The 16,937-nt window shown below is 46.6% G+C and overlaps 3 protein-coding genes across 3 annotated transcripts; 2 read left to right on the top strand and 1 right to left on the bottom strand.

The window, feature by feature from the left end:
• The first annotated feature begins 1,064 nt into the window (after window positions 1–1,064).
• LOC131294275 (general odorant-binding protein 67-like) lies at window positions 1,065–1,894 on the top strand. The gene is made up of 4 exons (XM_058322320.1): window positions 1,065–1,112; window positions 1,180–1,356; window positions 1,437–1,700; window positions 1,781–1,894. The coding sequence occupies exons 1-4, from the start codon at window positions 1,065–1,067 to the stop codon at window positions 1,892–1,894; spliced, it is 603 nt and encodes a 200-aa protein (XP_058178303.1).
• Window positions 1,895–2,475: 581 nt separating this feature from the next.
• LOC131294274 (general odorant-binding protein 67-like) lies at window positions 2,476–3,296 on the top strand. The gene is made up of 4 exons (XM_058322319.1): window positions 2,476–2,520; window positions 2,592–2,768; window positions 2,849–3,115; window positions 3,186–3,296. The coding sequence occupies exons 1-4, from the start codon at window positions 2,476–2,478 to the stop codon at window positions 3,294–3,296; spliced, it is 600 nt and encodes a 199-aa protein (XP_058178302.1).
• A 437-nt stretch (window positions 3,297–3,733) lies between these two features.
• Window positions 3,734–13,118, bottom strand: LOC131294272 (serine protease nudel). The gene is made up of 17 exons (XM_058322318.1): window positions 13,088–13,118; window positions 12,365–12,511; window positions 10,488–12,266; window positions 8,811–9,943; window positions 8,211–8,544; window positions 7,607–8,134; window positions 7,446–7,549; window positions 6,796–7,400; window positions 6,561–6,730; window positions 6,363–6,476; window positions 6,109–6,283; window positions 5,439–6,047; window positions 5,202–5,371; window positions 4,660–4,983; window positions 4,461–4,590; window positions 4,188–4,403; window positions 3,734–4,109 (listed from the first exon to the last, which is right to left on the bottom strand). Exons 1-17 carry the CDS (start codon window positions 13,116–13,118, stop codon window positions 3,734–3,736), a joined length of 6,945 nt encoding a protein of 2,314 aa, XP_058178301.1.
• Window positions 13,119–16,937: the final 3,819 nt, after the last annotated feature.

Genomic DNA, 16,937 nt, shown 5'->3' with positions numbered 1-16,937 from the left:
CAAATCAATCACTGTTTTTTGCTAGTTATTTTTTTTAATCTTAAATTGAAAGCATACTAGGTGTTCCTACTTGTTTCACTGTACCGATAAAAAAATAGTTTTTTTTTTACCAAAAACAAATATAAACCTTTTATTTTAAAAAGATGTTTTAAAATATTATTGTATAGAGCTACACCTTTTTTAAAGAGCTGTTTTCAAAATATGTTTTCGTAATTGTCACGACCGAATTGCGGGGCAGCAATGTTCGATTTTGGATAAGAACGATCTTAAATAAATGGCTGAAGGAATAATTTGGTTTGTTAGAAATAGTAGAATTATTCATGGATTAAATAAGGTAATATTAAAAAAGGGCATGTTTGAAATGCCCTCCAAAGTAAACTCCATCCGATAGTCATGCATTCAGACCAACTAATCCAATAATCAGGATTGTTTTGTCTATTACTTGAAAATCCAGTGCTGGATAATGCAATGCAAATGAAAAAGAAATAAATTAACCCAGCCGTTGCTTTGCTGCATATATTTTCAAGTTGTTTGATAATGCCAACATAATGGAGATGATGATTCATTATTCTCCACTCTTATATTCTGGCATACTTTACCGTACTATTCAGCATTGAGATGGATTGAAAAGATCAGCTTATAAAAATTGTATAATGAATTTAATTTACTCTTAATACCAAACTTTAACTTTATTTTATTTTATTTTATTTTATTTTGATGGGATTCCGGTTGTACAATATATTCTTTCAGGTTTATTTTAAAATGATTTGAAAAAAAAAATGAAATGATTTCCTAACGGTAGGTTGACAATGATTAAAACACTACGTACTGTAGACTGTCATTAAGTTAAAATTAATTTAATAATTTTATTTCACACATTGATGACACATCCTGCTCAGTTTTGTCATTTGTGTCCTTTAATTTATTTTCACCCTCACTCCATGATGAGGTTTTGATGCGATTTTAATGTCTATCAGGCCAAAGTCGTTTCGAGTTTGGCTGATATTTTCCCTATAAAATGGCAAACTCGAAGATAGGCTTTTCCAAAGACAATATCGGCAAATATGAGCCCGTGCGTAGTAGCGATTCTAGTAGCGGCTTTCCTCGGTTTGGTAAGTGAACAATTGTTTGGTTTGATGTCGAAGATGTGATCTAACCGTTCATCGTCTTCAACGATAGGTCGCTGGGCATCCGGGAGGACACGGAAAATGCTTCGCCAACCTGACCGCCACGGTGGACGAGTGTTGCCAAATTCCAATGCTCGTCGACAAGTCCGTGCTTGAGTCGTGCAGGAAGGAGTTTCCTTTCAAGCATGAGCACGGAAAAGGCGCTAAAGGACATGGTTCTCATGGATCGGTAAGATCGTGGCATCGTCCGAAGCGTAATTGGTTTTCCACCGCAAGTTTTCCGTTACCTTTTCTTCTTCCCTGTTGCAGTGCATCTCTAACTGTATTCTGACGGCTATGGGAGGTTTCAAGAACGACAAATTTGATGTCGCAGGTTTCAAGAAGTCTGTCGAGAAGGTGGCCAAGGCCAATCCCGCCTTCACGACGCTGATCGGTCAGACGATCGACCAGTGCGCTGCGTCGGCCCAGGTCGATTCCGCTTTCACGAGAGAGCCCCCGTCGGATGATAAAACTCCACCCTGCAGCATCGCCCCGAAAATATTTGTCAACTGCGTCTACAGCAAGCTGTTCGAGGTACGTTTTCTTATTTACAAACACCATTGTGGGCAACAATCAACTTCCATACAAAAAACCCCTCCTTTCTCACCCCGCAGAAGTGTCCCAGCTCCGCCTGGACCGCCAAGACGGAGTGCTCGGCGCTTAAGGACAAGCTGAAGTCAGGATGTCCCTACTTTGCCCTACGAAAGCATCCCAAGCGTGAGGACTGAGGCAGTGTCCGGATTAGTGCGGCGGGCTTTCGTCTCAGCAGTGTGGGTTTTTGTGCGGGTGGGTTTAATGCAAAGGTTTGCGGGCGTGTTTAATGATCAATAAATTGAAGAACCGGATATTTGGAACCATTTTTGACGAGTGATTACCCAAACGGAAGTCCATTGTTCGGTTGATAGCATTTTTCAATCAGAATAATGTGTGAGTTGGTCATAAACGAGCTACTATTTTTGTCGCCCCTAACTACGCCAGGAAAAATATGGTCATTGTACGTTGGCACGCATGGCCGGTGCTGGGGTATTGTCGAGCAATTACCCCAAGGTTGCAGACAGGGACGTTTCGGTTCAGTTCGATCGTGTTCGACTATCACATGGTTGGCGCATGAGCAAGACATTGTTTCCAATGTTTGTTCTGACGCGGAAGTTATTTGCTTTTATTTTGAAGCTCGGTTTTGTTGTGAAAAAATCTTAAAAGATACATATAAAATGTCCCCGTGTGGAGGACCATCGACATCAGAACCATCCGTGTAGTCGCAATCGAGAGTTAATAGAATCCAGCGGACAGATCAACCATTTTGTAAACAATGTTCAAGCTCGCTTTGGCAACTTTGGTGGCGGTGTTTGGAATGGTAGGTGTTTGCCGGAAAAAGTCGGTAGATTTCGCTTGCGTAAACTGTTTTTCCTTCCTTCCTGAGTGCAGATTTCCACGCAGCCACCGCCACCGGATGCGTCCTGCTTCCAACGGGGTGCGGTAACGGCCGAGGACTGTTGTCAGATACCGAAGATGGTCGATACGGCCGTGATGGATAAGTGTCGGGCGGACAATCCCCGGTCCGAGCAGATGCCTGCGCCGGGCGTCCCGAAGACGGAGGGTTGTGTAAGTAGAAAAAATGACCTGGCGAAAAGGAAATGGAAAAGGAATCAGGTTTTCCCTAACCTCTGGAACCTTCCTGACAGTGCGTTATGCAATGCATCCTGACGGAGACGGGTGGATTCGCGAACAACGCTCTCAACACGGACGCGATCAAACGGACGCTGGCCTCCACGATTGGGGCCGATGCCAACTTCGCTTCGGCTGTCAACGGTGCGGTCGATAACTGTGCCCGTCAGATCCAGAGCGATCCGGCGTACAATGTGGCACCGATTTCGGCGTCCCCTGATCGGGCCGGCTGCAGCTTCATTCCGCAGGGTTTCCTCAACTGTCTGCACACGACGCTGTTCAAGGTGAGTAGAGGAACTCGCCCTGGGTTGCGCGTTGATCTGACGTTGGTGTCACTTTCGTTCTGGCTCTCAGAATTGCCCGGCGGCGGTCTGGACCGAAAGCAGCGACTGTCAGGCGCTGAAGCAGAAGCTCGATGGTGGATGTCCCTACTTCTCGCAGCTTGGACGTGGACCAAAAAACTGAACGTAGGCCCACCACGCTGACGTACTCTGATAGCCGATCAGAAAGTTTTACCGTGTGTCGTGTTTTCTGTTTTCCCCATTGATCAAACTATGTGTTACAATAAATTTATTGCAAAGTACGTCTATCTGTTGAATGATATCAATTCTGGACTAACTAAACGACGAGCGATTAATATCCTTTTTGGGAGTGTGCCTCACTAAAGAAGGTTGTGAATATCCAAAGCAGATATAAAATCGTACGAAATGAAGATCAATTTCATCAAACAGTTATGGTAACGACCACAGGCTGTGATCTTCAACACAAGAACCCTCACCTTGTGGAACATATAATCTTTGTCATCTTTCGTCTTCAAAAGCCACTCCTTCGTTTGCCTGTTGAAGTGAATTTTTATTCTATTGCTTGCTTAATCCTAAAGAACACATGGACCCACTCGCGATCTAAGGTGCGCACAGTAGCTCCAACCGGTGGCAGTTCTGTTGATCCTCCTGATTCCAGTTGATCACCTTGAACATCGGTCGGCTCGGTTTCATGTAGAACGTGTGGTTCGCGTTGATCACCACCTTGGAGAACTTGTTCTGCACGACCGTTTTCGTGGCCGCCCGGCGCAGCTTTTCCACCGGGCTCTCGGTGTCGTTCGCCGTCGTCCGCAGCCGGGCCTCCTCCACGATTGCCCGGCCGTAGATCTTGCGCACCTGGCTGTACCCGAGCTGCTCGCACACGCGCCGCATGTACTCATCATCAAACTGGGCCGTTTTCGGGAAGCACTTCGAGTGCCAGATACCGTAGCTCTGCTCCATCAGCTCGCCGTAGCCACTGCAAGCGTTTGGACGTGAAGATCAGAGTTCGACTGACAAAAGAGTCACCCTCCCCACGCAACGAGATAAGACTTACGCTTCATAGGAGTTCTGCTGCAGGGCATAACAGTACAGCTCGTCTTCTCCGTTTGGACAATCCCGTTCCTTGTCGCACACGAAATCGTAAGGTACGCAGATGTCCGACTCGCCGCAGCGGAAACTCGTCGCGTGGCATCGACAGACGCGTGGGTTCTCGTCCGACTTGTCCCAACAGTTGCGCACACCGTCACAGATCTTGCCGGGGTCAGTGATTCTACGGAAGGTCACATATGAATTCTAGTTCCAAACCTTATGGCTCATGATGGCTCACCTCAAGTACGTATAGCACGAACAGTCGTGCGGTTCGTCGGTCGAATCTCCGCAATCATTCTTCCGATCGCAGAAGCTACTCTTGTCGATACACTTGCCATTGGCACAGCGCAACTGATGGGGTAGGCAGTCTTATAAATAGAAAGATAGATTAAGTCCTATAGTATCTATTTACCCTCCAGAACCGATCCTTTTCTTACTCGTAGTTCGATTGCGTGCCGCACAGAATGTCTGATCCTCGTCAGATCCGTCACCACAGTCATTCTTCCGATCGCAGAGCAGCGTCTCACCGACACACTTCCCGTAACGGCAGCGCTTTCCGGTGCACTTTGGTTCCTCGTAGTACTGCCCGGCACATTGTTCGTCGTGTAGGACGTGCTGTATCTTGTGGTACGACTCTACCAGACTCGTCACCCGTACAACCTCGTTGAAACCGCACAGACCGCGCTTGTTCTGGTAGAATCCTACCGGGTACCAGCCGGAACGGCTCGTCTTACATACGATCACGCCGGAGCGTGTCGCCTCTATTGGGGGAATGATAAAAGAAAATGAACTATTATAACACTACGAGATCTGGATCATGATTGATTTTCTAGCTAGTGATTGAGTTGATTAATGGAAAATTATCCAAAATCGTGTAATTTAACCATTACTATTTTGAGCTTGAACTCAGAAAACAATTTTTAATAATGCAAAAGTATTTGAAGAAGTTTTGTAAATAAGGTGTTTTTGTTGTTCCTACCTTGCGTGTAACAGTACTCATGGTGGAAGTATGGTTGCTTAAGATCCTTGTGGTAGCATCGAACTCGTTCACCCTGGCAGTTGGTTGAGTTCAAATGGACTCGTAGCGTTTTGGTTCGTCCATACTTGTCCTGTCCCACGGCCAAACACTCACTATCGGTGACGTTTTCGCTGAAAGAAAAGGGGGAAACTTTGTGATGAAATCTATAAACATTTTCTGAAACTCAGTTGGCCATACTTCTCCGGTACGAAGGTCGGTAGCACGTGGCGGCTGAAGTTCAGCTTGTGCTCCAGGTGCAGCATCACCGTTTCCGCTTCCGGTATAAAGTGATAGCAGTCGACCCGTACCACCTGCTCGTACGGTCCGGCAATGTGCAGGTACGACTTGGCACCGCCGGCCACCACCGCCACGTACTGATGGCGCATGTTGACCAACCGCGTACAGCTGCTTGCGACAATGATCCATGCGGCGTCGATGATGAGCCCGCTGCAGATAAGCGCCCCGTCCAGGTAGATGTTGGTGTTCCAGGGCCAATCGTAGTCGTCGCCAAAGTTCTCTATCAGCTCGATGTGTGCGTTCTCCTGGAACACGATCTGGGGCATGTGGTGTGGCCGGTGGATCGGGTTGAGCGGGCGAATGTCCACCTGCACCGGTTCCTCCGTTGGCTTGGGATCGAAGTGAGCAATCTCGTGTTCGGTAGCGTTGATGTGTTGAGCACAAGATACCTTCAACGCCTGGCAGGTGGGATTCACGGTTAGATTCTGGTAGTTGTCACCAACGGTCACCAGTACTCCGGCCGGGAGGTCGTGCTGCTCCAGTTTCACCAGTGAGTAGTTTCGGGAACCTCTGTAACATTTGTTATCATAGTTAAAGCTAGTAAAACCTACGAATTTTGATGGAAACTTACGCGAATCCTAAAAACGAACAAATCTTCTCGACAGCATGTTCCGTTTTGCCAGTTAGTACAGCTCCACACACAACTTCCCACGTCCCATTGGTGTTTTTCGTCACGATTCCCGTGTTTCGGAAGAGTGTCAAATTGTTTGCATCGAAATAAACTCTGTGTCCATCGGTCAAAGCCACTGGAAGAGGAGATTAGAATTTAATAAAGTATTCTTATAGACAACTTAAACATGCAAAAGCTCGTGTGTTGATACTTACAGCAATCTAACTCATCCTCATGCAATCGGCAATCTGGATGGCCATTGCATACCTTCTCCTTTGGAATGCACTCTTGGCTGATGCGGCACGCATATTGGTCCACATGACAGTTCACTGGTGGATAATAAAATAATTGTTAACGCTCTCATGTGAGGTTTTGTTAAGCTTTTCGATTCTTCATCCGTCTATCAAACTTACTGCAATTTTCTTCATCCGTACGATCAAGACAGTCCGTCTTTCCGTCGCAGATAAGAAAATCAAACTTGTCTTTCAGGAAGTCCCGGCAGGTACAGTTCAGCTCATCACTTCCATCCTCGCAGTCGATGATACGATCGCACCGGTGCGCCATATTGATCCTCTGGGTGATGCTGCAAGGAAAAAACCCCGTACGATCGTAAAACAGTTCACCAAACCCATCACGCCACCATCTTACTTTTGACACCAAAACTGGCGATATTTAGCGGTCACATTGGCTGGAACCAGCTGGGCATTCGTCTTGGTATGCAGATTGTGCACGGTCATGCGGAATTTAGCGACACGTTTGTGTTTCTCCTTGTGCATCGTGTCGATTTCTTCGAAAAACGGATGATCGGCAGGATCGAGTAGATCGTCCTGTGGCTCATCGGTCTGGTCAGGACTGGTACTGGTTTCGGCTGTTAAAGCCGGCATTGAACCGTTGTCCACACGAGCTTGTCCGCGTACTTCTAGTACCGTTTTCTCCACTGCCTTCCAGATCGCCTCCGTTGTGGATGGGACGCTAGGCGCAATGATCTCAAACTCGATTGGCCCTTGGGTGGTTATGGTGTCGTCTTGGAATACGATTGCGGAACTGTCCGTAGTTACTGCGTGAGTGGTTGTTGAGCTCGTTGTAGTCGTTGCTTGCTCGGTTGTCGATGGATTCACAGTGGAACTTAGTTCTTCCGTTGCACTTTCCTCAGTAGTCGGTGGCTCGGAGGTACTTTCCTCTGTAGTGCTTGTCTCAGTAGTACTTTCCTCAGAGGAACTCGCATGAGTGGTACTCGGTTCATCTGTAGTTATCTCTTTCAGAGTTGGTGTCGTACTTTCCACAACGTCGGCATGGACTGTGTGTGTTACGATCATACTTTCGTGTGCCTCAGCACTTTCCTCCTGAGTTGTCGTTGTACTTTCCTCCGGCTTCATCGTCGTAAGATCCACACTGATGGTGGGTGTTTGTTCATCAGGTGCCACAGATGTTGTCTCCACCGTATCCGTACTGTCTCCATCACCATCCGCTTGTCTATTCTCGTGGAATCCCATATCCCGGGGTGTGGTGCCCAACTCCTCGCTTTCCTCATCACCCCTATTCGACATCGACCGAAGTAAACGATCCATTTCGCAGCCTGACTCATCCTCACCACCGAGACAGTTAACGAATCCATTGCATTTCTTGCCCGGTGGCAGACAAACACCTCCACCCCAGATGCACCTCATGCCGGGGCAGTCGGACCCGGCCATTTGACTTGGAAGTGGTTCCCGTACCTTCTGCGCAATCCAATCCACGAATAGCGCCACACGGGTGTACACTCCGGGTTCATGGGCCCGCGCGCAACCCTCTCCATGACTGACCACTCCCGCCAGATACCACTCGTAGGGATTGGCACTGCTCTTGCACACAAATGGACCACCCGAGTCCCCTTGGCACGCGTCGTGTCCGCCTTCCTCTTCAGCGGCGCAAATCTGCAGACTATCGCGATCCACCTTGTGCTTGCAGGTACGCAGGATCGGTACGGACACCTCCTTCAGGTGATCCGCTGTGGGGAAAAGAAATCGAAAGAGGTGATTTTAACGCTACTGAAAGCGAAAGCCTCAATCTCCCGTCATACTCACGGGCACCACCACGTTCTCTCAGCGCACCCCATCCGACGGCCGTACAGACCGTGCCCGGTGGCGGTCCCCACAGCCAGTCGCGATCGTTCGTAGTGCGATGCTTCGCCGGCAAACAGATTGGACGCACCCAGCGGTTGTAGTGGAACGGGTGCTCGACACGCATCAGTGCAATGTCGTTCGCCATCAGCGTAGCACTGTACGCGTGGTGCACTATCATGTGTGTGACGCGGGTGACCTGCACCTGTGGGGCGAAGCTCCGCTTCCGTAGCATTCCCGAGCGCACCTCGAAGTAGTGGTGCTGGAAGTTGTCGCAACAATGGGCGGCCGAGATGATCTATGAAGGTTGAATTGTCAGGACAATTTAATTTAAGTGCAATAATTCCGTCTGCTTGTAGTAGCTTGATGACTGAGGATTCAAGATGTTTTTTGTAAAATTGTAAAGAAAATACCCAGAATCGTTCTGAAGGTTTAAAAAGAATGATATCTACGACAAATTGAAAATTTAATCGATTTGAAAGGAACAATCCATGCTGAATTCCCTTTTCCATCATCCTGAAACGTTCTGAGATACGCGCCTAAATGTAGGCAATCCGTCCTTACCCAATGCTCGTTGTAGATGCTTCCACCGCAGTGGAACTTGCCATCGCGGAAGATACCCACGATGAACGGGTAGGCGCCAGGTTCCGCGTCCGATCCACCGACAATGCGTACCGCTTCCACCAGCTCATCGTCGGTGGTGACGTTACGGCGTGTCCGGACACTGACGCGCGCCGAGTGCATCTCGTGCAGTTTACTCGTGCCGCAGTGCACCGGAGGACACTTCACGTTCAGGTACACGCCGTTGCACGTTTCACTGAAGACCGGTTGCGCCACAGCGCTATCCTCGGCCTGGCTAATGTACGGTCCCGGTAGTGCACCATGTCCGTGGCTCAGCTGCGGCTCCCTGGTGAGCGGACCGAGCTCGGCTTCGCACGCTTCCCGAGCCCACTGGACGCCATTGTGGCACACCGGGTACCACTTACCCTTGTAGTTCCGGTGCAGCACACCGGACGAGTGGGGCACCGAGTACGCCAGGTAGTGGCCCAGGTCCCGCACCAACATCGTGCAGTCCTCTTCGTCCTTCCGGTTCAGACAGTTGTCGAAGCCGTCGCATTTCTCGATCAGCGTGTAACACATCGAGCCGGACCGGTGCGCCATCTGATACTCGGCCTCGTTGTGGAAGCAGGAGAACGAGAACTTCTCGCACCCGAAGCAACCCATCTCGTCCATGCCGAGCGGACAGTCGGCGTACCCGTCGCAAAGCTTACGCTTTGGCAGCCGGGACACGCACGAGCACGCACTCTCGTCGCTGCCATCCATGCAGTCCGTCTTCGAGTCACACCAGCTCTTCCGGCGGACGCACTGATGCGAGCTGAAGCACGGTACCCAACCTCGTCGACAGTGCTGACGTCCCTTGGCTCGAGCCGCCAGCGATCGACCCGAGGCAAACATTGACGCAAGATCTTCACCTTCCTCACCATGATCACTTGTTTCGTTGCCGAACTGATGGCGGGATGGTGCCGAATAGGTAGGCTGCGGGACGGTCGCTGCCGCTGGTGGAAGCCCAGCATGCTGTTCACCGTTGTACATCATCGAACAGAGAAGGATCGGATTGTTTGGTGCGTTCGAGGCTTCTGAAGCACGCGATCCGGGATGTTGGTGGTTCTGGATGCTCACTGGCATGTTGATCATTGCTGAAAATGGGAACCATCACGATTAACGTCGACGTGACATCATTGATGAGAAATGTAAAGGTAACATGGTTACGGTAAGAGAATCAGAGAATTTATCAGACCGTTTCTATTTCTAGAAAGGCAGAAATTCATGAAAAACACAGCAACAAAGCTTAAGATCAGAATGACTAAACAGTTCGTTACAAGAAAAAAAATTGAGTAGGCCAAGAAAATAAAAAGAATATCTTAAGTTCAAAATACGTGATCTGGTGGAAATTTTACAGTAGTAATACATTTCAAACGATCGTAATGCGATCTACAAAATAAGATAAAAATAATCATTGAAATTCGTTTACTTTTGGTGAATGAGTTCAAGAAGGACGAATCTTAAATTCTGGATTAATTTGCAATAACTCCAATGTATGTCCTTTCATGCTTGGTTGTACATCTACACTTTTGAAGATACCACTATCGATCGAGTTTATTTGTAGTTCCTTCCAAATTTTACTCCCACACAAAAGCGAACAAACCCAAATAGTTCACCACACATTCACCGTACACGCACCTTGAGGAATGCGTGGTTCAATGAGCGCATCGATCGCTGGATCGTTTAGCGGAAGCTTACCTCCGGCGGCCGGATGCGGTTGTTGGTGGTGCTGATAGGCTGGTGGCGGGTAGGCCCCATTCGGGTAGCCGTAGGTGTTGGCCGGCCGAAACGCGTACGGCGTCTGTACGGCGGCCGTTGGTGGTGCGTTCTGGTAGAAGCAGACCGTGTTCGGTACGTATCCCGCACCGTAGGCTGAGTTCACGATGATCTGGGACGAGGCTTTGGTTGCCTCGCCGGTAAACGGGATCCCCGGTTGGATGGACCCTGTGTGGAACGTCCCGGGGTGCGTAGGTTTGACGTGGCCAGTGTGGCTTGCGCCTCCACCGTTCGCCGATCGAAGCTGTTCGCAGAGGTTCAGGAAGGGTGCGCTGGGTCCAACCACGAGCTGGTGTTGGGCCGATCGCAGTGTTTCCGAGCCATCGGAGAAAGAGGAGGCGACCGGGTCTGGTTCCAGTCCGGTTGGTTGATCGTGATCGTGGTGGGTGTGTTCGCGATTGCGTGATCTTGCCATGACGAACTCGCTGATGCTGGACGGCGGACTGCCGAGGTCCTCGTGGAACGGAGCCGGCTGTAGCTGGAGCATCTGGGCAAGCTGGAGTTGTTCGACGACATCGTGCAGATTACGAGCGGCCTGCGAAGGACTTTTCGTCGTGCTCCAGCGGTTCGGTGGTGGTGTTGCAGGCTTTATATACAATCCTCTGTTCGGCTCGAAGGAAGTCTCCTCCGAATCGTGGTCAGTTGTTGTGCGTTGTGAAACCGTCGTTGTCCTTACAGTTGTTGATGTAGTCGACACCGAATGCGATGAACTCGAGTGAGAGGTATTGTCAACGAACTCATACCCAACTGTGGTTCCTTTGGGTAGCTCCGTCGTAACGACGAATCCCAAGTCGATATGATCGAAAAGATCGTCCAAGGTTTGAATGGAACTATTCTCCACAGGATAGTGCAATCGAGGATCAAACTTCCTCACGGAAGACCCACCGTTTGACGATCCCTGTGAAATGTTCATCTGATTCACCAGCTGCTCAACGGTTTCGATCTCCGGATCGTACTTCGGCACGTGCGACTCCGTCCGGTAGGTCGTCGTCCGTGGTGGCGCAACTACTGTGACTTTCGTCTTCGGTGCCTCGGTTACACCGAACACCACTGACGGGAACGAAGGGCTCTTGCTTGTCGCCGGTTCCTGGATGTTCTGTAGTAAATTGGCCATCTCCTGGAAGCGTGCGTTCACCTCCTCCGAGAGCCGTTGCAGCTTCTCGTAGATCTGATCGCAGATCTTTGCGTTCGGGGCCTCCTTGCGGCAGCGATAGTACTCGTGCTCGAGCCGGTGGTAATCTTTCTGGGCGTTGCGCTTCGCTCGTTCCAGCTCCTCCAGCGAAAGGTGTCGTTTTCGGCGCGGTCCCCGTCCACCATTTCCGCCGAAGAACCCACCGTAGGCGATCGGTAACGTACCGAGATCGTCCTCACGCTGGACGCGCCTCCGAACACCGTAGGTAATCTCCTCCGAGCGATCATCACGCGAGATACGGTTCGGTGCAGGCTCCGGAAGTTCGCGCTTCATTCGCTGATGGCTTTCGTACAGCGGCTCTAAGTTCTCCATCAGCTCCAGTAGCTCGAGGGATCGTACCAACGCGTTGTACGCTTCGCGCTTGAAATTACGCACGCCAATATCCTCCATCTCGTCGCCAATTGTTCCCTGACTAACTTCATACTCTTCCTTGACCGCTATCAGTACCGCTGGTGATGGGAGCGGGTTGAGATCTATCGAAAAGTTGAAACAATTCCATGGTGTCAGTAAGAGTTGGACCTGTTTTCACGGTGTAGGTTTTACACACCTGACGCTGGCATACACATATAGAACCCGAACGCGATCGTACCCATGATGATCACTCCTCCGACAGCCGTCAACATCAGACAGAGCAGATTGGTTCTGTGGACATGCGAAAGCCCGTGCGTTCCATCCGAAGAGTTGGATAGTTCCTCTGTTGAGAAGTTAAGTAGTACCCCAAATAAAAAAAATCGAAATGGAACTTTGACTCCTGTTCTTCTTTCCTAAAGGGGCCAAACCAAGTTTTCTCTCCCCAATGTAGGTCAGGTTAATAGAAGCTTGTCAACTTAGTCAGCAAGGTGCAAAAACATTCCTCCTGCTCCTTATTTTGCCCTTTCGTTTTACGTTCCCCATTACATAGTTTGAAATTTGAACCAATGTTAAACATAGGCGGAATAAACGCATTCATTCACACTTTACCCCTCGAACATCCACGCCCAACCTTAATCTGGAGCATGTAGGTCGTCTTTCGTTAGTACAATTTTTCGAAGGTATGTTGAAATTTTTGGCATGGATAGAATAAATAAAACTGCAAACCGCACACCAAACGTTCGGTGCTTTGTAGTGAAGCGCTGGATCGGACATCAAATAAAACAAATTAAAAAAGCCCGCCCTAGATCGATTGATGGGACGGTGTTTTTTTCCCTACCAACTGGTATGTATTTTGAAAACAACGGCAAATGCAAATGTAGGTCGGCAAAATCGGCGCTTTTCGCATGTTGGCACTTACCATCCTGCGCCATTTGATCGAGCTTGATCATACTTGATTGGAGCTGTCGTTCGACAGTCGGTGTGTTTGAGCTAATAAAATTGAAGTTGATGCAGCTTTGGTACCCGTCGATCACTACACATAATCACGTTGGTTTGGATGTTTTCTTAATTTTTATATGTTAAAATTCACTCGTTGTAAACATGCAAGGTTTGATTGTAGTATTCGATACTCAACGTTTGATTGCAGCAGTAGATGATGATTTTCTTTACAAGTTGCTACGTTTCAACTATTCGGGCTTTTAAACACTGATCTATTGCTCACAGCACTTTTAAAATGGTGTAAATAAACACAGAAAAACACACACACACTACACCTATTTTGCTGACACTCACATCAAATCACTGTTAGCCGAGGCCACGTTGCTCCAAACTGTCGAAAGTTACGCACCACACTCGCCAAGGGTTTTCCACCGACTGATGGTCGATCAATCGATCGTGTTGGCTTTTTCGGGCTGGAGGCGCCTGGTAGCTGACGTCAGCAGTTCCTGGTTCGAGCGAGTCGGCGGCTTCGTATAGTGCATCGGTAAGGGTTTTGCTATGAGGTGCAGTTTTTTTTTGTTGCCGAAAAATAACAACATAAATATAAATTAACTGAATAGACAAACAATGGCACAGCAGGAAAGTAGGCCTACGAGGAAGTGAGTGGTTACAACGAGCTCGTGGCAATTTTACCATTTAAATGCTCGTTCCTTCGCAGCATAACACTTCTAGCAATCTGGTTTTGTTTCTATAAAGCTCAACATTTGAACACTATTTCAGCAAATAATCAATCAAAAGCGTAAATTTAACTCACTTTTATTTTTCTCTCAAAATCCCCTGTTCTTGTACCGATCTTGCAAGATATGTCACCCGTTTCTTGTTTCTTTTTTTGTATCTCTTAGGTATGGGATTCATTCTCAGGTAATTGTGATCCTAAGTGCACCCTCAAGATGGTGTAGACATTAATCGCTAATTGGTTTCCCAACCGAAGACCAGTGTTCATTGCAAGTGCGATTGAATCTTGAAATAATTAAAATAAACCGAAGTTAATTGATTTCTTTTTATTTTGTTGGATTCTGTTAGATTTTTGCAGCGTTCTCTTTAGTTTTATTACGATAAAACTCTATTTAATTTTTTAAATGCTCTTCATTTCTTAAGGAGCAAAGCATTGCTAAATTACCGGAGGCTACCTTGACTACGCATAACCGACGCAACATTTTTCTTTCAAATCATGAAAAATCGACGATTGTCGCAACTTGATGGTTTTGTTTATTAGTATTTTTTATTCCGTTCCTCGTATTTCATTTATATTACCACTTTGATGACCGATGACGTTTGCTCTGCTAGAGTTTGCTACGCGTCATGACGTCACAAATGAAATGGTCACACTTTTATTAACCAGTTGTTAAACTGCTAAGCTCCACAGTTCCGGAATTCGGCATTGAACCATTATAAACATTAATGAAACCTTTAAGTAGTTGAGATATGACAAACCATCCGTACAACTTAATACCTGATTTGATAACAGGAAGATACCGATAAGTTGAAAGCATAGATTAATTCATTCAATAAATACTGGTTATGAATGACGCATGTCGTGAATCCGCGACAGATGAGCGGTAGCATGGATTCGAATCCCAATCGAGACCAGACCCTCCCCTGTACGAGAGGGCTGACTATGCTCGCACTCAAAAGGGAATGAATGCATTGGTGCTCTTTACTTACCGTAACCGATAATCATTATCATTAACACTAATAACGCGAATTCCGTCCAGCCATTTGCCAGCATGAAAATTATGTCCCCTGTCCCCATGCAAGTGTAACTTGGAATGCAGTTTCAGACAAAGCCATTCCGAATTAAAAACCAACTAGACTAGTTTGCGACGAATAACTTATTAGCTTCTGCAACTTCCTAAGTTAATATTGCCAATAGACGCATCAGCCAACTGTGAGTTCCGTCAATAGTGCGATTTGTTTTTACTCGTATCATGCCGCAATCATCGGAGCGGATTTGATTACGGAACCCAGGGCAACCGGTATCTACTGAGAAGCCAGGCCACACAGAAAACCATGGCAACCGGTGACACTTTCTAGTCCTAGAAAGACGGTGTTTGAAGAGAAGTTTTAAACTGTTAACCGTCCTTACGTGGATTGTAAGATTTTAATTCACCAATTTTGCCACTGGGTTTGAATTAAACTATATTATTTCACAATCACATTTTGATAATTCCATTCCATTTATAATTTTTACGAATCTGATCGAGGAGTTGTTAAGAAAAGTTTCAAATTTTTGAAACTGGTTCCGCCCACCACTGATAAAGGATAAAAGCGCTGAATACATTTCGAAATGTAGCTTCCTTACATCTTTTTTTAATACTAATTATTAACACTTTCTGTCTTTTATCAAGAGTTAAGGGTCGGACTCCGTACCTTGCGATGTTAAGTCTCGGATTGTTCAACTGTGTATGGTGGGTTACTCACCGTCTATCCCGCTTTATTGCATATTGGTAATTCCCTCAGTGACGCTCACGAGAGCGAATGTGCATAAGTGCAATGCACTAGGTCAGTAGGGATGGGATTTATCAGGTAAAGGCCGCTCATTGCAATGTTTTCCCTTAGTAACATAACGGTAAACGAGCGAGAAAATGATAGTTTGTGAGAGAGATCTCAATCATTGCGATAGCAGCAGCCGCCATTTTGTTTAACCCTTTCACGACCGAAAGCTATTCAAGCCTGAAATTGGCAATACAACACAATATTTTGGCTATTTGGGGTGTAAAATAAGAGAATATCACCAGAAAACCCTAGCAGTATGTGTAGGTTTTCTATAATTTCATAGGAAATATTTTACCCTATAAATCATAAAAGTAAATAAATGACCAGTATAGTTATGTTATCGGATTTTCTTTGATTTGATTTCCACTACAAATTACATGATAAAAATTCTAAAAAACAGATCTTAGCCGTTTCTATGAAAAAAATAATAAATTCATCAACTTGCCAAATACTAAGTTTTTGTTGTTGGTTGAACGCACGAATGGTTTGGTTTTTGGGCAATTAATTTTAATAGTACTTTTTTGTTTATTCGTTCAGAAAGACATTTTGAGGCGCAATAATGTTTTCTTTGATGTTTCGTTTCAGAAGTATCGTTTTGATAATAGTTGAACAAACAGTAACGAATTTTGTAGATGGGAAAAATATTTCCCTTGGTCGTGAAAGGGTTAACCGCCAAATGTTTCTCGAGAAGATTAGATCACTGTGGAAGATGAGTTATGTTAACACCAGTTGACGATAGAAAATTTTACTACAGTTCTATAAACCCGTTCCCATCGTAGTTTAGGGGGTATATTATAGCTTAGACAGATACCGATTATTGTCATTGAAGAAAGATCGTTTCTAATGAAGCTTTAGTTTTGGCGCTACGACTTGTTATCAATCGGTATAAAGGAAAAAACAGTTTAGAGAAAACATCATTTGTAAGAAATGCTTTATAGCTCCCGAAGAAGCGCTACTGACGCAGCATTTTTCTTTCAAATCATGAATCATCAAAGATTATCGCATCTCGATGGTTTTTGTTTATCATTGATTTTTATTTCATTCTTCGTATTTAATTTTTTCGTATATATGTTACCACTTTGATGACCGGTGCTTGTTACACGGAACTTGTGGTGTTACCGACTACGTTTGCTGTGCTAAAGTTTGTTTATCGCCATGACGTCACGAATGAAATGGTCACACTTCTGTCAATCAGTTGTTAAACTGCTGGGCGCTGGGCATACAAATCATTACCAAAACCATTAAGTAGTTGGGACATGCCATCCCATGCGTAG

The sequence above is a fragment of the Anopheles ziemanni genome, chromosome 2 (genome assembly GCF_943734765.1).
Source record: "Anopheles ziemanni chromosome 2, idAnoZiCoDA_A2_x.2, whole genome shotgun sequence".
In the NCBI taxonomy this organism is placed as follows: domain Eukaryota; kingdom Metazoa; phylum Arthropoda; class Insecta; order Diptera; family Culicidae; genus Anopheles; species Anopheles ziemanni.
Note: the sequence above shows the minus strand (reverse complement) of the source record. Positions and strands in the feature narration are given on the sequence as shown.

Excerpts from the sequence above, each read along its gene's own strand:
- LOC131294272 (XM_058322318.1), bottom strand. The coding sequence starts at position 13,118 with ATGATCAAGCTCGATCAAATGGCGCAGGATG. Across the intron at positions 12,512-13,087 it reads CGATCAAATGGCGCAGGATG|AGGAACTATCCAACTCTTCG; the intron begins GTAAGTGCCAAC and ends ACTTCTCAACAG. Across the intron at positions 8,135-8,210 it reads GAGAGAACGTGGTGGTGCCC|CGGATCACCTGAAGGAGGTG; the intron begins GTGAGTATGACG and ends TTTTCCCCACAG.
- LOC131294275 (XM_058322320.1), top strand. The coding sequence starts at position 1,065 with ATGAGCCCGTGCGTAGTAGCGATTCTAGTAGCGGCTTTCCTCGGTTTG. Across the intron at positions 1,113-1,179 it reads TAGCGGCTTTCCTCGGTTTG|GTCGCTGGGCATCCGGGAGG; the intron begins GTAAGTGAACAA and ends CTTCAACGATAG. Across the intron at positions 1,701-1,780 it reads TCTACAGCAAGCTGTTCGAG|AAGTGTCCCAGCTCCGCCTG; the intron begins GTACGTTTTCTT and ends CTCACCCCGCAG.
- LOC131294274 (XM_058322319.1), top strand. The coding sequence starts at position 2,476 with ATGTTCAAGCTCGCTTTGGCAACTTTGGTGGCGGTGTTTGGAATG. Across the intron at positions 2,521-2,591 it reads TGGTGGCGGTGTTTGGAATG|ATTTCCACGCAGCCACCGCC; the intron begins GTAGGTGTTTGC and ends TCCTGAGTGCAG. Across the intron at positions 3,116-3,185 it reads TGCACACGACGCTGTTCAAG|AATTGCCCGGCGGCGGTCTG; the intron begins GTGAGTAGAGGA and ends TCTGGCTCTCAG.